The sequence below is a fragment of the Anabrus simplex genome, chromosome 1, assembly GCF_040414725.1.
Source record: "Anabrus simplex isolate iqAnaSimp1 chromosome 1, ASM4041472v1, whole genome shotgun sequence".
NCBI classification, from domain to species: domain Eukaryota; kingdom Metazoa; phylum Arthropoda; class Insecta; order Orthoptera; family Tettigoniidae; genus Anabrus; species Anabrus simplex.
In genome coordinates, this window is record NC_090265.1 from 1,543,209,467 (window position 1) to 1,543,236,216 (window position 26,750).

Here is a 26,750-nt window from a genome sequence, read left to right on the forward strand (position 1 = left end):
ATCAGCATTTTGTGTCTTGCTATAGGCTGGCTATGGCTGCTAACTTTGATGAAAATGAGAAAATCGCGCAGTTTAAAAGTCACGGCGTGCACCAGAAACGTTTTAATCAGTCACATGGTGATTAATTGCGTCGTACTTCATGGAGTCTGTAGGATGCTAGATGCTTGTTCACCGCTTTGTTGCCCTCTGCCCAGTCGTCTTGTTAAAAGCCGGACCTAACCAAGCCAGAGCAATAATCTTTTCTCTAAGCCTAGTCTTGTAACTAGTTTGTTGGCAGCCTCTCATAGGTCGCTGTGACATCGTCCGAGACGCACCATGTTGAATTTCTAACCTCTGTGATGTCTAAGCCGAGTTGCGGGAGTTGAACCGTGTTGCGTATCTAACCTATCATTTGCGAAGGGTCTACGAGAATATTGGTCTACAGAAGGTTATCACCGTAATATCAATGTATATCCTTAATTTGCAGTAAGAGAACTGAACTTAAAGGTTTTCAATTCTTATGAAATGTGTAAAAATAAGTGAAATGAAACAGTGTAAAAGTGACGCTTTTTATTTTCATCGCATATATTTTGATATCGTTATCTATAGTATGAGCTAAATAGTTACCATAGCGCGTGTTGGCCTTTCGGTTCAAGAGGTCTTGATTGGGTCAAGGATTTTAACTTTCCTTTTTTAATTCCGACGATTTGGGGGCTGTATGTGTGCCGAATTAAACGTTAGAATTCATCTTAGTTAGGGCCGCATTTTCATACGCGCGTAGATCGTCTCTCGTGCGAAAACTCGAAAGACCTGCACCCGGCTCCGGAGGCCACACGCCATTATTGTTATAATAATATATTTACATAGTGAAAAATTTCCAAATACAGTGCCCTTACTTTATTATTTTGATTTCCCCCTATTTTTTTATGTTACCAGCATTTATCGTTCTCCCGCATCCATTGTAATTTTCCCCCTGCCCCCTAAAAAAAAATGCATCGAGGTTTTACTGTACTCGTGATCATTGGAATTGTCAATACAGGACATGAAGCAAATAGATTGTGATGCCAAAATATATTTACAATAAAGAATTGACATTACAACACAGTCATATAACCGGGATGCCTTTATACAGGAGAATGTTTAGTCTCAAACAAAAGCGGAGAAATTGGGGAATTAGTGGGGGAAAGGAAAGTATTAACCCCTCAGCATCGCAGCCATTTAAAGAGCTTCCTACCCCGCGGCCGGATGAGATTTCAAGTACGAGCGACGGAAATACATTGATTCACTTTAAGTGTTACTACAAGTATAAGAGTAGCCCGATATTCACGAAATTTGGAATTCTTTATGACAGAACTAAGTACATGCAGATAATTACATAATTGTTTCACATTTCGTTAGTAATTTAGTTCCGTGTTATAGTGTTCGAAGCACTCTCCGTGACAGAGACCCATGTCACTCTCCTGACGTCTTCTTTTCGTCATGTTTTGAACACACGATGCGTCTCTGAGGTTTGGATTTCTCACTCTTTGGTGCTAATTTCCTGATAAAATATCTTTCCTGCAACCTTGGAACTGTATTATCTGATGCGCGCTGGCCTTGAATATTTCTTTCCCCGCTCGAGCGAGCGTATTTTGTAAACAAACCTTTCACCAGCTGAACCCGATAAGGTAATTGCTCAATATTTATCTCTGTGACCTGTGTGAATATTATTAGGGAATTTACTGCTGAAAACTTCCCTTTGACCTGTATAATTATCTATAGTCTCCTACACGAAATTTCCAAGTACTGTTTCCTCCTTATCGACACTGTCATAATTTACCACTGTCACATCATCTATTTCAATATCAGCGCTGCTCATACTGTCACTACTACTACCGACTAAACTTTCATCTGAATTATACAATATTTCAAGCACGTTACTGTCAGTCAAACGACGGCTGAGCGCGGTGCGTGACATGGACTGATGAAGCTGCAGCGAGACCGAAAGCAGCAGGACGCAACTGAATGAGGGGAATCACATTTATGACGAAACAAACCAACTCGATACATATTTCAGATGAAAGGTCGAGACATCGTCTTTCAAGCGAGATATATACCATGAACAACTGGTTCTCGTATCGTAAGACAGAAAGCAGCACTAACTCATGCCTACACAGAGCGCTCGTGGAGAGTTACGAAAATATTACAAGCCGAGAAATAAAGACAATATAATAAATAAACCACACTCTCAATGTTCAAATAGAGCAAAGAATATCACGCGAAAAGACAAACTTCTCAGATCATTATTTCTTTTTTTCATTCTGTGGGAAAGAATAAAGCAAACAGACTTTTTTAAAAAAAGCAGAGAATGGTGCTCAGACTTACCTGACATATGCTTAACCTCGTAAAAACAACTACATTATAACGATTTTCAATTCTTATTTACAACACTGATAAACCCGAAAATGTCTTCTTGGAAGCAAAACAATTTGCATATCAATAACTCCAAAACTCTTCACGCTATAGCTGTAAATGTGAAACCATGTATGGGTCTATACCACGTATAGAAGTCGGCGGCTACGGAAAAAAAGAGGGTCTATACCACGTATAAAGGTCGGCGCTGAGGGGTTAAGGAAGATAAGTGGACCAAGAAAATTTGGAAGTACTTGGATGGGATGAAGTAATAAATTAGTAGCCAAACAGAAAAATTATCAGATTCCTTTAGGAAAAGAATACTTCCTTGGTCCTAATGAACCCAGGAAGATCAACCGATAAAATATTGTTCAAAAAGTTCCCAAAACACAAACATGTTGTTGGTTCATCAAAATGATAAAAAAAAAAAAAAAAAAAATAGCAGAATTTGTAGACAGGCTTACATTTCACAATAGGACTAGGTTTGGGATTTTCTGGAAGAAGGCAATACATATAACTGGATGGATGGATGAAAGGAGAAAAGGACACAGTGAAAGGATGATGAAATACTGGAGAGATTAAAAATGAAGAAAGGAGACAAAAGCATGAAGTCACTTTGTGACCCATAGATGGCCAAAATTGAAGAAAAAATGAAAGAAAGAAAATACTACTTTACTGATTCAAGATTTGCTTTCACGTGATGACTGTAATTGGAAGTTTATACCCCCACATGCTCCTCATTTTGGTAGGTTATGGGAATTCTGTCTTATGGCGACAATGGGACAGGAAAAGGCTAAGACTAGGAAGGAAGCGGCCGTGGCCTTAATTATTAACACATTCACGACCATCATCTGAGCGGGCTATTTAAAGGGCTGGCCCAGCTATTCCACCTGTTAGTGGCAGGGCAAACAACAACGAATTCTTTTCACAATAAGTTCTAAACTAAACAAGATATAGAAACAAAATTTTCCACATACCTTAATAAAGTCCTCTAGTATCTCTGTAGCGTGTAGTAGGTAATGTCACACTTTCCTGGGTGAATGAAACACCACACTTTCCACAAAAATAGCTTGTTTCACTAATAATTTTATTTTTGAAGCACACTTTGCACCTTCTTGAGGAGAACTTGACTTTATTTGATGGTGGAATCTTTCAAGAGAATATGCTCTTTTCTCTTCCCATCTAACCTAAATGTGCCCTTTTTGGCGCCAATATCGTGGGACGTTGACTTGGAGCTGATGAAGCAGATGGAGCTGAGATGTCGGAGAGAGGTGACTGTACTCGTATGTCAGGTTCACTTTTCCCTGTTTCAGAATTCCCTTATGTTGCTTTAGATCTTTTGGTACACCCCTATTTGATCGTATTGTTCCACATACGGCAGTGTTCTATTCCCGTAATGTTCCGCGAGTTCTACGTTATTGTAATAATTGTCCATATAGACTGTATACCCCTGGCCAAGATAACTTTCAAGCAGCTGAAAAACTGTACTTTGTAAATTCGCACCACTTACATCATTTATATGTTCCTACATGCCATGGTTACAATTCAGAACGCGATTATTCACACGCTTGTGCAATAACAAACCAACTACGCAGCTAGTTGGGTCAGTGCTAGGCTACCTTCAGAAACAAAACAAAAGAAATGCATTGGGAGGGAAAATCGCCGTGGCCATGTGGTTTCTGGTGAGTACAAGCATTCATAAGGGTATTACCTTCATCTCTCTCGCACATATTTGTAACCAAAATAGATCCCAGCTGTGTGAGAACGGCTCCAGTTCAAGGTTGCACTTATCCGGGCTAACTCGGATACGGTCCACAGCATGGTCACGCGCTATAGGCAGTAACTCGGATACGGGCGTGAATGTCTTAAGTACAGCCTCAGCATTTGCTTGGCGTGAAAATGGGAAACCATGGAAGACCATCTTCAGGGCTGCCAGCAGTGGGGTTCGAACCTACTATCTCCCGAATACTGGATACTGGCCGCACTTAAGCAACTGCAGCTATCGAGCTCGGTGGTAATTTGTAAACTATGAAGAACTTTACACCTTAGTCACTCAAATAGAAGCTTGTATGAACTCAAGACCCTTGTATGTTATTCTTAATGACCCTCATTTCTGTGGCCTTTCCCCTGGCCAGTTTTTAATTGTTGAACTTCTAACTCAGCTATCTTCTGTTGATGTAACTAATTCAAATATGAACCTTCTCACCAGACGGAAGCAGCAACACAGTAGACTTGAACACTTTTGGAGGCAATGGTCTTCAGACTATCAACAAGAACTCCAGCAGACTTTCAAGTGAGCAATGTAGTTCTTCTGCAAGAAGACAACCTCTTTCCTCTGCAGGGATGATTTTAGGAGATGCATCCAGCTAGGGATAGACATGTATGAGTGGTCAGTATTGGGACATCTAGTGGTAGCTTTAAGAGACCAATCGAGTTTACTTCCTATACACTCTGAGGAATCAACAGTGACTCAGCCATATGTAAATTCTTCAAGCCATGTTTAAGTGTAAATTGTGACAATTAAGAAACTGAAATCTCTGGAGAGAGAGAGAGAGAGAGCGAGAGAAAGCGAGAGCGAGCGTGCATGTGTGCAAAATATATATTTAGGTTAAAGTTCTACAATTATCCTTGTTCAAACAGTGTTTCAAGGGGGCAGTATGTTACATATCGTACTTGTGTTTATTGTTTGATTTTTATGTTTTGTTAATCCTTGTATATTGCAATTTAACTTTCAATTAAATTAGCACACTGAGAGGTGAAACGCTAGCAACCAGGAATGAGTTAGCTGGAAAATTTATAATGTCCAATAACGGACCAACTGTATTGGTATTATTATAATTTAATTTCTTTGGACTCTTGCTTCTGCCTCTCGCCAATATGGTGTCTTGTATTTGGACTGTTGTTAGATAAAATGCTGTCTTCATCTTTGACATCACAAGTAGAACAAGTCTTAATTTCCTGTAATTGATATCATCAAATTATGTCTGCTACTTATAAGTGCTTTAAAATGTGTTTGAACTATCAGTAGTAAAGTATTTTACTTAATACATGCCATGCCTCGTGGTAATCATTCTTTATACAGTCCACTTTAATTCGTCAGGTTAGAAATTGTACAACACGACCTCCCCTCCCCTCCCCTACCCTGCCAGCCAACATTCTGGTTATGAAATTTTTTTGACCAACGGGTCTCTACCACGATGTCAGACCTTTATAGACTTCAACACCTTAACGATCGTGGCCACCATGCGGGCTCCATTAGTAAACTGTAATATAAAAAATAATTAATGATGTCAATGTAAGGATATAACATTTTGGAACTCTACTGTAAATTCTTGAACATAATCTGAGCAAAACTACTGAAACAGTGAATTTTTAAAGAGACGGTTGTATGCGTTTTCTTAGTGGTCACACCTGAATTACATCTGTCCGTAATGTAGCACACAAATGTTCTGCGTTACAGGGATTAATATTACGGTTCTGTGAATTGTCATTTAGTCTCTTAAAATATAATAGGTAGTACTGGGAACTTGTAACTTTTGATCCTTCCAAAGATATTCTTCTTTTTTATTTTTTATTCTTCACATATATACATACTTGTATGCATACTGTATTTTTTTTCTTCTTCAGGGAAAAGAAGCTTTTAGTGGGCTCTGATGATTATGGCCGGGACCTCACTGGTGTTCAGAATCTGAAGAAAAAACACAAGCGATTGGAAACTGAGCTAGCATCTCATGAGCCTGCAATTCAAGCTGTGCAGGAAGCAGGAGAGAAACTGATGGATGTGTCCAACCTGGGTGTACCTGAAATAGAGCAGGTATTTGATACCTATAGTTTATATTGCTTACACAGAAAATAATTTTTTAATCCTTTGAGACGTGACTGGAATTTCTTCCCTTTACTAGGGAAAAAGCTCCACCAAATTCTTTAAATGGTTATTTTCCAGTTGAATAAAAAAAAAAAACCTTATGGTCATTCTAGTGTTCAGTTAAATAGTGCCTGTTTTGTAGTATCACACTGAAAGATACACACGGCATGTAAGGCACTATGTTGGAAGGCATTGGCAATTGGGTTGCATTGTGCCTCCTAAGATACCTTTGCCAGTTACTAATGGGTAGTATTTTTTTTATTAATTTTAGGCAGGGGTGGGGAGTTCTGAACTCATACAAAAATGTTCAAGTCCTAGTTACAGTATAACCCCGATTTTGCATGACCTTGATTTAGTGTTTACCTGCATTTAACAGAAGAAATTTCCAGTCCCAAAAATTATTCCATAAGAGCAATGCAATTTTATATTCAATTTAACGTCGTTCACAATAGGGCAAACCCGCATTTAGCATTAAGGAAATGTTAAAATTCTCAAATCTTTATTTCTATTCATTTAGGTTATGGGAGATTAAGAACTTATACGCGCGAGTGTGTCGATCTTGATCGAGACTGCTCACAACTCTCTTGCAACTCACAACTCCGACTGGTGTAAACAAACATCGGGATAACATGTTTTCGCAATAAGTACAGTGATAGCAGTTGTTAACTACTTAGGAATAAGGCTGAAGTAAACAATTGCTTAATTTTAATACTATGTACCGAAATAAAATAAGAATGTGATACTTCTCCTCCTCAAGATACAGCAGTGTGCATAACTAATTTCAGAGGTTAGGTTATGTACTTTCGCGTATTGTTAAATTTCAGAAAGGCTGTTCCCATGTAAATTTATAGTAAAAATGTTATCATTCTACAGAGAGCTTGAAATATGTTTTCATAATATGTGCACGGTAAACCTAGTTAGGTGACGCCATTTGACGTAAGAAAATTGAAATGTTTGCCACAAGCCTCTGGAGCGATGCTGTTACAATTTTTAAAAATGAAACTGAATATGTGTGTTCAGACTATTGGAATTAGAAAATTCGTGCTAATGAGTAAGTCGCTGCTTGTTAAACATCTGCGAAAATGTTTAAACAAACCGATTATTTCTATGCGAGTTTGGTATCTTTCCCAACTTGTATGGAAAATTGTGTATAACATAAGAACATTAAACCGAAGCGGTTTTCCATTCACCAACAAAAATCTGTCAAAATGAAGCACAAACTGTAACTACAGTGCCTACAGTGTGTAGGGTAGATATCTTCTTGTTTCATTGCTGTCACTGCATGATGGTACCATTTATCTTAATACAGGCAAAGAGCTCTTGAAAAGGCGTGCTTCTTACTGAAACCTCGTTTTAGGTAAACCCCCATTTAAGGTTAAAGTATTAGGTCTCTATAAATACATTAAATAGGGGTTCTACTGTAAATGCATTCTAGAAATGTTCTGAGGCACATGTATCTTACAGGAAGATGAAAATTGTAACATTGATACTGAAGAGGGTAGTAATGGTGTGCAAAGGCACATTCTGAGAATGCTTTGAATATAAGGTATGTGCCAAGTGCTTCAGTGAATAAGATTAAAATGGTTTATGAAGACTACCAGGTTTGTGCAAAAGTAGATGATGGATATTTGGAATAATTGATGACAAGGTGTACAACAAAACAGCTCATTACTGTCACTTCATTCATTACTATATGTACAGTTTATAAACTTCATTGTTGAATATCCATATTGATGTTCCATGTATATATTTTACCCTTGTTAATACATTGGTTAACCATATTCTGACTACAGATATAATCAGTTTAAGATATTACCAAAGTTTATTAGGATCAACCTATTCAACCTAATAAACCTTGGTAATATCTTAAACTGATATACATTTCAATACAGTGAAACCTCGATTCTCCGTTTTTCGAGGGACCATGAAAATAAAACGTACAACACGGGAAAACGGAAAATCCGGGATTGAATGAAAACCATCAACAATTTGGCTAAACATCACAAAAATGAAATATGTATAATTATAATCTTACAAAAACTCCTAAACCAAACCAAACTACAGTCCCATTGGGACTTTGCCTGCCAAGCGACCGCTGCTCAGCCCGAAGGCCTGCAGATTATGAGGGCGCATGGTCAGTGCAACGAATCCTCTCGGCCGATATTCCTGGCTCTGTAGATCGGGGTCGCCATCTCACCATTAGATAGCTCCACAACTAAAGGTAATCACGTAGGCTGAGTGGACCTGGAACCAGACGTATATCCAGATAAAATTGCCTGACCTGGTCGCAATCGAACCCGGGCCCTCTGGATGAAAGGCAGGCATGTTAGACCGCGAAACCGCATTAATTACCGGTACGAGAGTTCAAAATCTCGATACTTTATATTCAATTTTACAGGGGAATCTTTGTCAGTTTCCCGTGAAAACTTCTTTCAGTTCAGCAACTTTGATTAGGCTAGCCAAACTCTTCGAAAAATCTAATAACGCCAAGCCAAACAACAATCGACCACAAGTAGCTTTTTAATTCTCTCATCTAATAAAATAAAGCACATTAGATACAAAAGCTCCCAAAATGATGGCGAAATCCCTTCATTTCTTAATCTTTCATTGTAATTTGGTCTCCGGTATGCAGTTCGTAGTCAGTTTCTGGAAATATCGTACCGCGCAAATTAGGCCTACATCGACTTTGGTGACGTATTCCAGAAGGAACATAACTGGTGACATGGTGTCTGAGAGACGTCTATAATTTGAGCATTTTTAATGGAATCACATTTCATTAAGGCGAGGTTTATTCATTTTATATTGAAAAGGCATATCTTGACGAATGCTTTAACACATTTTATTACCAACTCCATTGCACCAAAAATTTTAAAAAAATCTGAATCCAAGTGTATGTCACTTTATGAAGAAGAAATCTAGGTTTCAACTTAGATTGCATCATAGTCCCTCATATGCATCCGAATGGCTCAAAAACTACTTTCCTACACAGACTGAAACATAATCATTTCAGAAAACTTAAGTTTATCACACATTCACTGAAACTACAAAAACCTGCAATGCACTAATTTTTGCACTTTCAAAATATTCAAAAATATTACAAATATTTGTAATTTGTCTTATTTGATTTCTTTTTCGTCCAATACACACCCGAATCACATATTATATTTGTTTGCATGTTTTCACTAATCTCAAGAAAATACATATAGGGTCTATCTTTTTCTGAACCCTTTGGAGCAAAAGTGGCCTAAGTGTTCAAATTAAGAAGTGATCAATATACATGCCACACATATCTTGTGAAACTTCGTAAACGAACAGAAATATTACTTTTGATAACTGGTTTACATTGCAGAAATATCTTCATTGTTTGATTTGAAACAAGCAGGTAGAGAAGTAATACTAAAAGAGCTTCAAATTCCATGTCATCAGTGTCGTCAATTTCGGAACGATCCATGCGTTTGTATTTCTGTCTCATATTCCGCATTTTGACATTAGTCTATTGAACTATAAGTTGCACCATCTCCCTGGAAAATGTAAAATTCCAGGCAGTTTTAGGTTCTATTTGATTGCCAATTCTTGTTTGAGCACGTAACTCAGGTAACCGAATTATGTTGTGACTTGGTGTGCGTACATTTCTAGTAGGTTCTTTAGCGGACCATTTATAACGTTTTTTTTTACCATAGTAATAATGCTGTTCTGCGCATTCTTGATCTTCACCTTCACTACCTGTGCCTTCTTCTTCCGAGTCTGTACAATGATCACTTTCAATAGCAAAGTCACTGTCCACACCATTTTCAACATCACTAAATTCTGTATCTAACCACTGTGCTACCTGATCTTCGAACCCAGGACCTTCAGGCCTTATAGGTCGAGATGGACCAGCACGGTCTGCCATTGTTGTATTACGAATAAAAATTAAAAAGCTATGAGTTCACTTCGTACAACTTAAGAATCCACACATTAAAATGTTACACAACTGGTGACGTGGTGTCTACGAAGCCACTTGGAAACTTGTCTACACTCTGAGGAGAGAATGATAATACGGAGGGCGAATTTCTAATGATGAGACGTTTGTTGACAGAGAGATAAAAAGGTACTGCAAACCAAAAGTCTCACTTCCGATTGTGTGCTTAGGGGTGTACATGTATCTCCTACAAGGAGTCTGCCAGACACCACGTCACCAGTTGAGGATTAAAGGTTATGTTGAGCTCGAAAACATGGTTTCGAATGTAAGTATCGATTCTTAAAAGTTCTCGAATGCATTATATTCAGTCAAGACCAACTACAATTATTGTAGTTGGTCTTGATTCAGTTCTGCATGTCACAAATCCAGTCAAATTGGAAAGATAAAAGAAATATCATCAAAACTTTAGAAATTACGGTTATTCGTGACCTTGAGATCATCTGGAAAGCGCGCTCGCTGCACGTGTCAGTACGAGTTGGAAATAATAGCAAAGATAGCAAATATTGTTCTAGATTTTATTAATCTTAAGATATGTACTGTAAAACAGGCAACTCCCTTGAGTTATAATACTGACCAGGAAAACTAGTAGAAAGAGCCAGCTGTACTTCAAGCTGGCTCAGTCAACTAGAAAAAGAAACTCAGGATAGTAAGGAATTTCAAGTTACCCAATTGCAACAGTCAAGTTTTAGGGAGGAAGGGGGTCTGAGACTGCTCTTGGTAAACTGTCAAAGTGTAGTAAATAAACAATTAAAATTCGGTACATTGATGGAATCTTATGAGACTGATGTGGTGATAGGAGTGGAATCGTGGTTGAAAGAAGGGGTGGGTAATAGAGAAGTATTTCCAGAAGGGTACACAGTCTATCGTAGAGACCGAGGAGATAAAAAGGGAGGGGGGGTGTTTATTCTGGTGAAGGAAACTTACTGTTCACATGAATGGTTTACCGATGAAAGGGATGAAATATTAGGGATAAAATTAGTTTGTGATAATATGAAGGAGGTGGGAATTATAGGAACATACAGACCTGGAAGAGACGAAAGAGACATGGAAATCTTTGAAAAAATAATAGATTATACTCATAAAAACAATAATAATGATATGGTAATAATTGGGGGAGATCTAAATTTGCCTGAAGTTGAATGGAAAGGAGCTGCAAGTGAAGCCCATGAACAGAAACTGGCAAATAAGTTAATTTGGGAGGGAGGATTTACACAAGTAGTACAAGAACCGACTCGTCTCAATAACTTACTAGATGTATTCTTGGTTAAACCATGGGAAATTGTTGATAAAACTGAGGTAATTGAAGGAATAGGAGACCATAAGGCTGTAATAATGGATGTAGGACTCGTACCAAAAAGGCTTAATAAGAGGGTTACACAAGACAAGAAATTGTACAGAAAAACTAAAGTTGATGAATTTGGGACTTACCTTAAATCACAATTCAGTTGTTGGATAAGTGAAGGGAGTAACGTGGATACACTTTGGGCTAAATTTAAAGGAATTATTTGGGAAGGAGAGAAGAGATTTGTACCTGTTAAGAAGGGTAAAATGACCTCAGACCCTGTTTATTATACAAGGGAAATAAGAAAATTAAAAAGAAAATGTAGAATAGTAAACAGGAAAATCAAAGAGGGTAGGGAGAGTAGGGAAACTAGAAAACAGCTAATGAGGGAACTGAATAGAGTGAAAAAGGAAGCAAAAGAGAATTATATGAATGGCATACTTCAAGAGGGTAATGACCACAAAGGGAAATGGAAAAAGCTGTATTCATATATCAGGAATCAAAAAGGAAAAGGAGTCCAAATTCCTACAATGGTGGGAGAAGGGGGTGAACACTATTTAACAGATACTGAGAAAGCAAACCTATTTAGTAGGGAATTTAGAGATTCAGTAGATGATTGTCAAGAGTTGGAAACCGAAACAGAAGATAGAGAGGGAGAGAGACAGAGGGAAACAAGAAGCTTCTCGTTCACAAACGAAGATATTTTCAGAGAAATCCAACTGCTTCAGCAAGGAAAAGCTGCAGGAAGTGATCAAATTACTGGGGAGGTATTAAAGACAATGGGGTGGTACATAGTGCCTTATTTAAAATTTCTCTTTGACTATGTCATAAATAATAGTGTAATACCAAAGGAATGGAAGGAATCTATAATAATACCAATTTATAAAGGAAAGGGTGATAAAAGGAAACCAGAGAACTACAGACCAATCAGCCTGACCAGTATAGTTTGTAAAATTCTGGAGAGTTTAATATCGAAGTACATCAGAGGGATATGTGATGATAAAAATTGGTTCATGAGGAGCCAGTATGGATTTAGAAAGAAATTTTCTTGTGAGGCACAACTGGTGGGATTTCAGCAGGACATATCAGATCAGTTGGATTCAGGAGGTCAGTTAGATTGCATAGCCATAGATCTTTCCAAAGCCTTTGATAGAGTGGAACATGGAATATTATTAAAGAAATTGGAGGGAATAGGATTGGACGTAAGGGTTACACGTTGGATAAAAGCATTTCTAAATTCAAGGGTTCAGAAAGTCAAAGTAGGAAATAATGTATCGCAGGAAGAGAAAGTTTGGAAGGGAATTGCACAGGGTAGTATAATCGGTCCGTTACTTTTCTTAATATACGCAAATGATTTAGGGAACAATATAACATCAAAAATAAGATTGTATGCAGATGACATAATTGTTTATAGAGAAATAAACAACATTGAGGATTGTTCAGAATTACAAAGGGACCTTGAAAGTATCCAACAATGGGTTGAAGAAAATAATATGAAGGTTAATGGAGGCAAATCAACTGTTACAACTTTTACAAACAGGAGCTTTAAAACTGAATTTGAATATACTTTGGATGAGGTAGTTATCCCAAAAGAAGGCAAGTGCAAATACTTAGGTGTGAGATTTGAAAGTAATTTGCACTGGAAGGGTCATATTGATGACATTGTTGGGAAAGCATACAGATCATTACATGTCATAATGAGGCTACTTAAAGGATGCAACAAAGAATTAAAAGAAAAAAGTTACTTGAGTATGGTTCGTCCATTATTGGAATATGCAAACAGTGTTTGGGATCCTCATCAAGAATACCTAATAAAAGAAATAGATAGTGTGCAGAGGAAAGCAGCAAGATTTGTAACAGGGGATTTCAGGAGAAAGAGTAGTGTATCAGAAATGTTAAAGGAACTTGGGTGGGAAACTTTAAGTAAGAGAAGGGAGAAAACTAGACTTACAGGATTATATAGAGCCTATACAGGAGAAGAAGCATGGGGAGATATCCGTGAGAGGCTTCAGTTGGAAAATAATTATATCGGCAGGACTGACCACAAATATAAAATTAGAAGGAATTTTAGCAGAAGCGATTGGGGTAAATTTTCATTCATTGGGAAGGGTGTGAAGGAGTGGAACAGTTTACCAGGGGTAGTGTTTGATCCTTTTCCAAAATCTGTACAGATATTCAAGAAGAGAATAAACAGCAACAGAGAAAATAAATGAAGTGTTAGAGGGCATTCGACCGGTGCAGGTTATTGTAAATAAAAAAAAATGTGTGTGAATAAATTAATTCCATCCCCTGATCTAAGGAGTTTGGACAGCCAAAGTAGGAGACTGCCTGTAGGGGTGAAGTACAGTGGGGACTTCGAGGGCCCTGGGACCGCTACGGTAGCTGTGAAGGCCCTTCAGGAACTCTGAAAAGTGGTGGCAAAAGGGGCTCTGGTTAAGACGCAGCAGGTCGTTATGCTACTTAGGATCCAGAACGGGTAAAAAAAAAATAGTAAATAAATAAATGCAATGTAAATATTAATGTTATACCAGTTTTATAGTATCATTTGAAGCAATTCCACATACTGTATATCAGTTGACTATATTTGTAAGTAGTACAGGAGATATTATAATTAGAATTTTGTAAACAATATAAATTTATTAAGGATGAGCTGTGTGTTAATAGAAAACATTGTTAGCGTAAATTGTATAATATTGTATTATAGGAAAAATTTTCTTCTCTTGTTAATTTAATATTTAGTGCTTGACAATAATGTATTTTAGTGTACCATTTGCCACCGAGGTAGACACCTCATTTGCAAATAAAGAGATTTTGATTTGATTTGATAATACCAACCATTTAAAATGTAATGTGCGCAAATAAAACGACTGCGGTTTTTGGTATTTTAACACGAAAACGTAGAATTCTCAGTCTTACATTAGGACCTAAACAGTAATAGGCAATCCCAAGACCGCCCATGGCTTCTTTTTTTTTAATGTAAGGTGCAGCATCTGTTCTGGTCTCGCTACCATAATCATGTACGATAATATAAAAAATACAGGATTTGTGTTAAGGAGGAGCAGTTTCGATTCCTGCCTGAAAGCCCAGTTACTCTACAGTGCCCTGAGCAAAGTGCCGAAAACCTGTTCGGCAGTACAATCGAAAAAAATGTAAACATATAAACATCTAACCCTGGACATAATATGGACGTTTTATAAGTGCGAACATTTGACGAAACTCATTCCGTCTTCAAACAGAGCTCTCGAAATGCGCCATGTCTCCTTGCAATTGTTGTGGCCAGTCTCTGCTTTATGATTTTCCGACATTCTCTAAACAATACCACCCGAATGCGATTTTAAGATGGTCCCTTATGCAAGTTCCCCGCCGATCGCTTTTCCAGTAGGTACCGGTACAGTACTGGTACTTGCTTTAATTATCGCAAACACGGGGCGTTAATGCCAAGATCTATAAATACCGGTATGCCATAGCCGTCCTTTCGAGAGACACAGTTTATTAAAAAACGATTGATCGAGGATTTAGTGTTGATGGGACTGGAATTTCTGGACGGTTGATCCGGGAAATCGTTTTTTCGAGGAACGGATAATGCGGGACTTTTACATCGTGATTTAATTACGATGTTCGCAGGACCACGTAATTTGAACGCATATTCCGGGAAAACGTATTTTCCGGGAACGGATAATCGAGGTTCCACTGTACTGACCAAACATGAAATTTGTAACATGTACAGATATAATTGCGGCTACTAGAATTCTTTTGTTAAAAGTATAACCCCGATTTTGCGTGACCTCCATTGAGCGTAAACCCGCATTTAACGGAAGAAATTTCCAGTCCCGAAAATTATTCTGTAAGAGCAATGCAATTTTATATTCAATTTAACGTCATTCACAATAGGGCAAAACTCGCGTTTAGTGTTAAGGGAATGTTAAAATTCTCAGATATTTATTTCTATTCCTTTTGGTTATGGGACATCAAGAACGCATGCAAAAGGTGTCATAAACTTGCTAAGGATGATTCAAGGCAGAAGAGGAATTTAGATCGCGGGCACTTAGTTCTGAATTTAGATGTCGGACTCGGACTGCTGTAGTAGAAGAGAACCCCCATGTTAATTTATTTTCCTTGTCCTCGTTACAATTTTCAGGGTGAGAATAAAATTCGGAACCATAGGAGAACTGGCTACAGTAGAGTCCCACTAATTTGAACTAATTAAGGTTGGGGCCTGTTCAGATTGGCTACTTTGTTTTATCAGAAATTTCTTCTGAAATCCAGCATTGCACCACAACTACAAAGCTTGATGTGAAATAACCAAACAGAAATAAGAAACTTTGTTAAGAGTATTGATTAGTGACTAATATTTGTGGAGTGTTGTGTTTTATTAATTTCTGTGTAACCAAACGCTTTGAAACCCAATTAACTTTGCTCCATTGCATACAATTATTTTTACTTCAATTCCCGTCTCAAAGGACTATCCCAACATAAGAATGCATTATTATTTTATTAATAAGAAATTGCGTGATTTATCGAGGTAAAATGTTTGATAAATGTTCAAGTTTTTTCAGATCATTTGAGAAAAATCTAGGCAAACAAATTGCTGGGGAATCTTGTCACCTGAGAAACGGTTCTAAACGCAGATCAATGATTTTCGATCGTGTGATAGATAAAAATACAAACCATTTACATTATGAAATTATTTTTTTCATTTCTTTACATCTTTGGTTCTTCTTGCATTTCATTTTATTTTAACAGAGTTTCTGGATTAACAGGGTTCAGATCAATACAGACCATAATGAAATTCATAAATTATGAGGGTTCAGATCAGCAGGACTAGACTTATTTTATTTATTTTTGCTATTTTTGTTTGTGTGTGGGTTTAGGATGTGAGAGTAATATTGGTAGGCTGTTTTCCATAGTTGCAACGTACAGATGTTTTGCTATTTGGTTTGCTTTTTTTGCTAGTGGTTCAGCGTCGCACTAACACATCAAAGGTTTTTGACAAGGCAAAGAGGTGAAAGAGATAGGATTGGATGGTAGCGACCGTGGCCTTAATTAAGGTACAGCCCTAACATTTCGATATTTGTATGGTGTGAAAATGCAAAACCATGGAAGACAATTTTCATGGCTGCCAACAGTGCGATTCAAACCTACGATCTCCCGAATGCAAACATACAGCTACACAATCCAAACCACACGGCCACGTTGCTCGATGATTGGAGATTCTTCTTTATGGACGAGAGGGATGGCTGCAAAGAGACGTTGGAGATGAGTTCAGTAAGGAACATACAAGGTGGTCACTAACCCTTAGCACAGTTGGAAAATTGCTAAGCAAATTTTATGAAACAGGATCAAACAGGATCAGGCTATACGTCATTCTGGTAGACCGTTAATAGATGAACATACCTCAGAATAGCAGTGGCTGCTAAATTCCATGCTAATCCCACAAGATCTGTGCGGTGCACATGCAATGAAATGGGCATTCTTCGGTGCAGAGTACAGAATATTTTTTTTTAAGTTAACAATCCCATCCATATACGTTCAGCTTCTGCAGCATCTAGCAGAGAACAAGTGACCGCAAGGTTGAATTGTGTGAATGGATCCTGTGCCAAATGACACAGAATCTCTTATAAAGATTCAAGCTAGTAGTTACAAGTATAATCCCTGCTCTGATAATTTGCACCAGAAAACACTACTGTTTCATTTTAAGAGTTATTGTATCTACAAGCAAACCTGTACAGTACATTATTCTGACATCTCTTAATCCTCAAGAACTCTCTTTGTGGTCTTTTCGACCTCACAATTTCTTTTTCCTCTGTTATTTTGCAAAGGTCTTAAATCTGGCTATGCTCTTGCTCCTCTTATCCTTTGTTGGACTGTTGGCAACACTAATGCAGCAACAGTTAATTTTAATTTAGTGTCCATTGTTGTCTTGACGACGAAGGCAGAAGTTGTGGTAATTTCTTTCGCGCGTGAGTTTCACTTCGTTCTTTTGTTTGTGCTGTGTGCATACCAGTCTGAATGCTTAATTCTGCAGATTGTCTTATTTATTCTTATAGATGACATGGATCCTAAGGAGCAAGAAAGAACCGATCAACTTCTCTGGAGTATAGCAAAAAAAAAAAATCATCATTTAACCGTGCTATTGAAAGAGAACAGATTACTGCTAGACGCTATATGTTTAGTGGTGATGATTCTGATTGTGTGCCATTTTATGATACCCTGACTTCTGATAATGAGCATCCATCAGGGAACGATTCAGTGAATGAAAGTGCACATAATTCAGAAACAGAGGAGTCTGGTGAATCTGAACATGAAACAGACATTCCTTCCACACTGTCTGATCCAGCATCATATCTTATTGGTAAAAACAATAAAACAAGGTGGGATACTAATGTAATACATAAAACAGGTCGTACAAGAAAACGGAATATAGTAAAACCATCCTATTTATCAGGTGCTATAAGAGTGGCAAGACATGTTCAGTCTTCGTCTGAAGCATGGCAGCTATATTTCCCTAACAAGGTACTTGAGTAAATTGTAACTTACACTAATTTATGGATTGAAAAGAAAAACAGCAGCCTGACTATGGCAGACCATGTGATGCTGCTAACACAAACATTGTAAAAACAGTCTGTGATTGTTCTTTACTATTCGGCAGGTGTACACAAATCAAGACGTTTGAACGTGAGGGACCTGTGGGCTACAGATGGGACTGGTGATGAAGCCTTTTGCCTTACAATGCCCAGAACAAGATTTCATTTTCTCTTATATGTCCTCAGATTTGATAATATAAATGATCAATGTGATAGGATTAAAGTTGATAAGCCAACACACATCAGGATGATATTTTAGGACTTCATATCAAATTGCATGAAATATTATTCACTTAGTGAACATTTCACAATTGATGAGATGTTAGAAGGCTTTCGTGGCCATTGTTCTTTCAGGCAATATATTGAAAATAAGCCAGAAAAATACAGTATCGAGGTATTTTCCTTGGTAGATGTCAGAACATTCTACACAATAAGATGGAAGTATATACAAGGTAAATACCGTGTAAAGGGCCTTTAAAAGGTTCATAACGGTGGCAAAAGTGTAATTGAGCAGCTAGTTCAGCCAGTTTCTGGATCTGGACGCAATATTACTATGGAGAATTGGTATACCTCAGTACCACTAGCTGAATCACTACTCAGTAATCACAAACTTACAATGGTCGGAACGATGAAGAAAAATAAACCACAGATTTCCCAGTCTTTGTCCAAACTAAGCCTCATACAGAAAATACTAGCCTATTTGCTTATCGAGGGGTACAACCACTTCTTTCATATGTTCCTAAAATGAACAGATGTCCTTCTCCTTTCTACAGTGCATGACGATAAGATCGACCCAGATTCAAGAGAAGCCTACAGACCTGAGGTGTCGTTGTTGACAAGATGAAATCTGAATATTCTGTTTCTAGAATCAGTAATCGATAGCCCCTTACATTATTCTACATGCTTTTGAACATTGGAGCTATGAACAGTTCCATATTTTTAGAGACAGGCCAAATGGAAGTGGCGTAACTCGCCATAACTATTTGAAGGCACTCTCAATCATGTTGCGCAGGGATTACATGATTCATCGTGCATCAGTCGACTGTATTGCTCCTGATGTAAATGTCCATTTGTGCAGCATTTTGGGTCTTGAAGAGAACCGACGTCAGCCGAAAACACACATCGCCATCATGTGTCCAGTGCGTAGTGGAAAATATTGAAATGCTAGATTTGTATTCTCGAATGAACGATATTCATAACAAGTAGTTCTGATTCCCAAATATTCTTCATCAACTAATGAGTGGAATATTTATTTTTGTTATGTGTAGTAGAGTACCTTATAATGCCAAATACTCTCAGCAGGCTAGGCATACATTTGTACAATAAATTCATGGTCCGACATTTAAATTTGTATGTTTAAACAATTATTTTAGCATTAAAATCATTCATGGGATCAGTGCAGTCGAAAAGACTGTTCGCAGGTTCTGGTGGGTGGAATAGTAGAGAGTTAGTGGGGTGGGGGTGTTACGACTGGTATCAGTTGAAATAGTATATCTTTGTCTTCTTCTTCGTCTTCCTGATACGTTTCTGCTTATGCATTTCATTCATGGTAGATCTTTATATTGATAATTATTACCAGTTTGAAGATGGAAATATTGAACCAGACAAAGGCATAAATATGAAAGCTTCAGGTCAGCACAGGAAAGCACTTGAAGCCTTCCTTAGTGCGAGATGTAGAGTGATAACGTTGGCCAAGAAATAAAGGAACATCAATGAGTCATGGACACAAAGGGTTAGGTAGTGGGAGGGAGAGTGGGGGGGTTACAGGTTGGGAAGGAAAAGGAGAGCTCAATGCAAATATCTTTAAGGTCAAGGTTGAGTCTATTCTGGTCTTCAGAATAAACTAATATTAGCAAAAGATGCAGCTACAGGTTGTTTACAGATGTCTTTCAACAAAGCACTCTGGTAGGAGTGGACAAGAGTGGGAACAGGGGTGCACTTTTTGTTATGCGTTCCTGTTGTTACTTACTATAGGAATTTGTAACACGTTGGCACTATTCTTAATATTAATTCATATTTAATTTAGATAGTCTGTTAAATAGGTGGTGATGTTTCTTTTTCCCTTCTTTTTTCCAGAGGCTTAAGTTACTAAATCAGGCTTGGGCTGAACTAAAACAATTGGCAGCTACTCGTGGTCAGAAACTTGATGAATCTCTGACTTACCAACAATTTTTAGCCAAAGTGGAGGAAGAAGAGGCATGGATCAGGTATTTCATTACTGTTTTACTATTGAAGTATTCCTTTTCTGAACTTTTTTTTTTTTTTAATGTGCACATGAAAAATTCTTGAAGTTGATATCTGACTCGGAGAATATACTGCATATGTATTTCACTGGAATTATCCTAAATTTAATTTACACAACCTTGTTCATTATTCAGTAGAATAAGACTATCACAGGTATGTAGGATTTGAGAGATTTATTACAAAACTAATATTACTTGAACATTAGAAACACTCACTTGAATTAAAGACAAGCAGGAGATGAAAACAACACACTGGTCTTAGCTGAGCTGTAAGAATATCAACATGACAATTGACTGCCTGTCATATTTTCCCAGAGTTCCCTTGACTCACCAACTTCTCTCTTTGACACTACCCATATGATTCACTCTTCCACATTCGATCATCCTACTGGTCATCCGTCCTGGATAACACATAACTATCAGTCCATGGCTTCACGTGTGGCTCCATGGCTAAATGGTTAGCATGCTGGCCTTTGGTTACAGGGGTCCTGGGTTAGATTCCTGGCAGGGTTGGGAATTTTAACCATTATTGGTTAATTTTGCTGGCACGGGGGCTGGGTGTACGTGTCGTCTTCATCTTCATTTCATCCTCATCACGACGCGCAGGTTGCCTATGGCCATCATATCAATAGACTTGCACCTGGCGAGCCGAACATGTCCTCGGACACTACCAGCACTAAAAAGCCATATGCCATTTCGTTTCATGGCCTCATGTACTCAACACAGCTTGTAGTTTGTCTGGGACCCTCGTGTTCACTTTCACAACACACGTCATAGGTGTCCTGGGGTTTCACTTTAGTAAAAGAATACAGTCCAAAAACTTCTTCCTTATTTTGAGGCCTGGTCCTGCCTGGGTATGCTTTATTGCAGTTAGGTCTCCCAGCTGATACTGTCTAGCAGAAGAATTTTTATCTTCTTGCTGAACTTTCAGGATTTGCTCTTTTGCATCTTACCTCAGATTTTCTCTTTTCTCTGGAAATTCTTCTACTAGTTCTTCATGGATGAGGTCAGCAATCCTTAGATTGGTCTTGTCTCATTCTGACTCCTGTTAATAGTTCAGACGGTGTCCTTCCGATACTACAATGGTACGTGAAGTTGATGGCCTGCTGCATAGCCTCTACATGCTTCTACCATTTTGTTGTAATCAATATTGAAAGTTTTGCAAGAACTGAGGCAATCACAGAATTGATTCTCTCTATCTGACTGTTCACTCGTGGCAATCCTATTGTAACAAATAGGTGTTTGATGTTTTCAGTTTTGCAGTAATCTTCAAATTCATGAGACATGAAGGCTGGTCCTCGGTCAGGTATCATTTGTACAGCGTTTCCGAATATTGCTCTGTCTCTCCAGTTTGGCAATGACCTCTGTCATCGTAGTAGATTTTGTTGGGTCATCGCCCTCTACTATGACTGCGCTAATACGCCTTCTCATTCGTCCAGTTATACATGTAAACGAGCGAACACGGCTTAGTTATCAGTTCAGGTGCTTGGGGCGCTGAGAAGCTGGCATTGGTCTGCTTTACGAGACTATTTCAGCGATCAGTGCTAAGCGTGCCGGAGTAATTTGAGCCTGTGTTTGTTACTTTGTGGTTTTCTTTGTTCGTGGACCGTCTTATGCTTATGTTCATAATATGGTTTACTGTTGTGTGCCTTTGTGTAAAAGCAAAAGCAGATCGGGAAATGGGATTTCATTTCATGAATTTCCTCTCAACGAGCAACAACGTCGAGAATGGTTAAATATTATTTCAAGGAAGGATTTCTCGCTGAATTTCACTTCAAGGCTATCGGTAGTTTGTAGTGTACACTTTCTGGAAAGTGACTTTTGTCCCGGTTTAAAAGTAAGGCATCTGAGACCCAATGTTGTTCCTAGCGTTTTTCCTGCCTATCCACCACGTAAGCTTCCTGCTGAAAAGCAGATTAGGCGTAGTATTCGTAAGTCACCAATTACTCACAGAAGCAAGAAAAGGAAGTGTGGTGAAGGCTCTGAATCCACTGGCGGACTGGGCGAGCATTTACGTGAAAATGAACTTCAGCTGACTGTCAGTTATTGTTCAGTAGGGACACAGACAAATTCTGACCTTGAGAGTAGGTTGTATAAGGCGGGTAAAGAGAAAGCAAACCTTCGAATGAAATTGTGGCGGGCTAACATGAAGAAAAAGTGTTAGAGGACAGACTAAAGTTAGCACATAATAAGCTAGAATAATATCAGAATAAGTATTACGATTCTTTAAACTCCGTAATTGAAGCACAGCAAAATGACGCCAATTACTCTGATCTCAAAGCATGCATTTTGCTAGACATGCTGGAGAATTTTCACAACAAACTACCAAGATGGTCCGAGAATATGATAAAACAATGCGTGATTTTTCAATCTGTCTCTCCTAAAGCCTACAGATTTGCGAGAAACTATATGCTTGCCATACCGAGTAAATCTACACTTTCGCGCTATGTAGGAGATATAAACTGTGAGACTGGAATAACACCCTTAATAAAGGAGCGCCTCTTAGCTAAGAGCCAACGCCTAAATGAAGCGGAGAGATTGTGTTCGTTGGTAGTCGATGAAATGTCCATTAAGCAGCAGATGTTATACGACAAGAAACTCGACACCTTCTTTGGGCAGAAAGACACTTCATTCCATGTTGAGCAAATAAAAACCACTCAAGATGACTGTCATGCATGTGAAAAGAGAAATCCACTTACCCTGGCCAATAACCTTCTCTGCTTTTTTGATTTCTGGTGTGACTACTAAATACAGACTACCAGCAGCATTCTTCTTCTCTAAGAGGCTTTCAGGTACAGAGCTACATACTTTAACACTCACAACAATAAAGGAAGTTGAAGCTTGTGGCTTTTTCGTGTTGCGCATTGTGAGTGATAATCATAAGACGAATGTCAGCATGATGAGAAGAATGTCTTCTTCAAAAGAAATCAAACCGAAGATCTGTCATCCTGTTGATAGTGAAAGGCCTCTTTTTCTTGCCTTCGATCAATGCCACATTCTAAGAAACGTAAGATATTCTTTACTTGAAAAATCTATGTTTGATGGTTTCCAAGACATAAGTGGTGATTTTATAAAGAAACTGTGTGAGATTCAATCAAAAGATACTGTGAAACCAGTTCCTTTCCTTACTCGCTAGCACATTGAGCCGTCTAACTTTGAAAAAATGAATGTGCGGCGCGCGAAAAATATTTTCTCGACTGAAGTAATAACAGCCCTAGAATACTTAAAGGAACATTCATATAATAAAGATGCCCGCGATTTTGTTAATGCAGGTGCCACTATCAAATACATGATATCAATAAAGAAATGGTTTGATATACATGATGCCAGTAGCCCACATGTAGCAACATTGCAGCCGGACAAGATGCATTTCTTCAGCTTGGATGACGAAAGATTGGAGTGGCTGGTAAATGATTTTCCCCAGTACCTCAAGGAACTTAAGACCGCCAGTGAGAAAGCCGGAAAGCAATTTCTCAGCAAGGAGACATATGAGGCCATTCTGTTAACGACAGCATCAACAGTGGGTTGTGTCAAGTACCGGTACCTTCAGTCAGGATTTCATTTCGTACTGACCTGAGCATTTAACAGTGCCTCTATAGCGCTCTGCAGCAAATGTCAGGCAGCAATGACATGCTGGATGCTAGAGCTGTCATTTTCAGTCTCAACCGAATTTTGAAAACGGGAATTTTATCTATTCCTGCAAGCAGTAACGTGGAGGTGGAGTCTGGCACTTCTGTGATCGGAAATGCGGAAGAGAGAGTTCCAAACACGCCCCAAGGTCAACGCAATGTAGTGCATTTACCAGATCAAGTTACGCGTATCCTTGAGGATATGCTCAAGTCCCCTGGTAAGTTACTTCTATAGTTACGGTAGCTAATGTTTAATTTCTTTATTGTTGGTCTGAGGCACGATTTAAAACCCGAAAATTTTCTCTTTCAGATCTGGGCTACCCATCTATGAAGTTAGCATGCCTGTCGTATATAGGAGGTTTTGTTCTTCGAAAAGCACTCCTAAAAATCAAGTGTGACTTCTGTTTGATTCTTTTGACAAGACTGAGGTGTTCATCAGTGCTAATGGACTTGATTTATAAAAGAGATGAAAACAGCAGGCTGCAGTCCCCATCTGATTTGCTGCTGTGGATTTTGAAAATTATTCATGATTTTGTATTGAAAGCACAACCGTTTATGCATAAAAAATCCTGGTGCGTCTATGAGTGACTGTTTAGTGCTTGTTTTACGGGATTCTCCTCACTTCATTTGTCCTGAAATCGCACATTCACAGTTAATTAGTGAAGTTATTTCCGAGTATGCTATTCCTGTATTTTTAAATAACATAGCTACATCAACAACAGAGATCTTTGAAAGACCGAAATACTTGAACTCAAAACCCTTAAACAGAAAGTTTCTGCCTATGTAGCTCTCAAACAGACAGGTGTTTGTATCTTTCCTGTGGTACCGTTGACGTTATTTTTTACGGCTTTTTCCGCTGCGGAGAGACAGGCTCTTCACTGAATTATTTATTAAGATGTAAGGTGTGATTTAAATTTGTTCACCGAGTGATTGGCTAAATATTTAAAAAGATATATATAAATTACTTTACATGTGCTGTAATGAACAATCGTGTTTGAATGCCAGCGAAACAGCGCTCCGCGGTTAAAATGGAAACTAGGCCCATATCGCTCATATCGCTGTATTGGGAAGGCGTATTAGCGCAGCCATAGTAGAGGGCGATGGTTGGGTACAGCCAAATGAATTTTGTAAAACAATTAACTACTAAAAATACCATACTTACGCGAATAATCCCCGTACCCCAACTTTAGGAGGGCGCATTTTGAAACAAATAAATGTCAACATTGACTCAAATAAAACCCGCAACCCCAACGTCGTACCTCAAATTTTTAAAACACTATGCAGGAATAATTCGCGTGAATACGGTATGTGTTGATATCCTTCGACTCTGTTGCAAGGATCCCATGTGATCTACATGATATTGTATGCAGTGGCACACTTTCTTTGGATAAAGGATGCAGGAATCCTTCCTGTTTTCCAGTTTTTCTGTTAATCAAGAGACAATTTACATAATTTGATACAATACTTTAGATTTTTCTTCTTCACGTGAGGAATATAACACTCCTGTTTGACGAACAGTTCTCCTGACAGAGAAATTAACGTATTCACAAAGACGCACACACGAGATGCTATCAATTGTGTACACTGTTTATTTACAGATTGTACTGTATACACATTGTACACACACATTAATAAACCTCCATCCTGAACCGAGTAGAAGAAGAAGAAGAAGACTGCCACATTAGCATGTCAACCAACACAACAAACTCACAACATGAGTTCACACATTTACTAACAACTCCTCACTAACAACTCTCTCTAACTCAACTCTCAAGACTGTCTCTTTATATACCTTGCCTGGCCAAGCTTCTAGAAAAGTACGACACAACATGCTGTCTCGTATCTTCTTAAGTCTCCAATAATGTATATACAAATGAATAGAACATTCTGTAAAACTCTAGTGACAAAAATGTGTTGTTCTGGACTATTATCCTGTGTTGCACAACATTACATTGGATTTATACATCATATTTACAGGTAATAATAAATTATATACTATTAACTAGAAACAAACAACATAAGAAATTAAAACTTCTTACAAGGTTAATCTATTAAGAGACCCCAGTGTAAAATGGCTGTACCAGAACAGACTTAATAATCTTACACAGATGATACCAGTTAGTGACAATGTGGAAATGGAGTGGTGTAATTTGTGTTCATTTTTAAAGCAGTCTGCTTTTGAGAGTTTTGGAGTAAAGAAAAAAGGCAAAGAAAAAAGGGTTTAAGAATCTGGGATGAAGAAATTGAAAAAGTTATTTCAGACGAAATTTTTGTCAACTAGTAAATTAGAAGATAAAAAAGAGTACCACCACAAGAGAGCAATAGCAAAAAGGAAAATGAAAAGAAAAAAACACAGAAAGAGTTGGGAAAATTTTGTTTCACACCTCGAGACTGATGTAACAAGACCACAATCACAGACCTATAAAATACTCAAGAAACTGAATAATAATATAAAACAAAACATACACATTAATGTAATACCTCTAATGGAGTAGATCATTTTCTTTTGGAACCTTTGGAGGGGTTCAAATATTGAACCAGTTCTTCTGCCAACATCACTTAATAAGTCTTCGGAAACCATTACACTCAAAGAACTGGAGCTATAGCTCATTCCATGTTAAGAAAACAGTATTGCTCTTACGGACCTACAAGGAGTGAACACACCTCCTGAGACTCCCACAATTCCTCGTAATTAAGGGATATTTTACTGTACTTTGTAATGTATTATGAAAGACTGATAAAATGGATGAGGCATTTTTCCCCATGAGTTATTAAAATAACTACATAACATTTTTCTTTTTCATAAGTATATTCGT

At 38.0% G+C, this 26,750-nt stretch overlaps 1 protein-coding gene across 4 annotated transcripts in view; it reads left to right on the forward strand.

The window, feature by feature from the left end:
• The window catches only part of alpha-Spec (alpha spectrin), a 459,851-nt gene that overhangs the window by 317,714 nt on the left and 115,387 nt on the right, over positions 1 to 26,750 (forward strand). For all 4 annotated transcript variants that reach the window (XM_067138066.2, XM_067138067.2, XM_067138068.2 and 1 more), the window contains 2 exons: positions 5,998 to 6,184; positions 20,139 to 20,269. In XM_067138066.2, the coding sequence (XP_066994167.1) occupies positions 5,998 to 6,184; positions 20,139 to 20,269 (318 nt within the window). The remainder of the gene's footprint in view (positions 1 to 5,997; positions 6,185 to 20,138; positions 20,270 to 26,750) is intronic.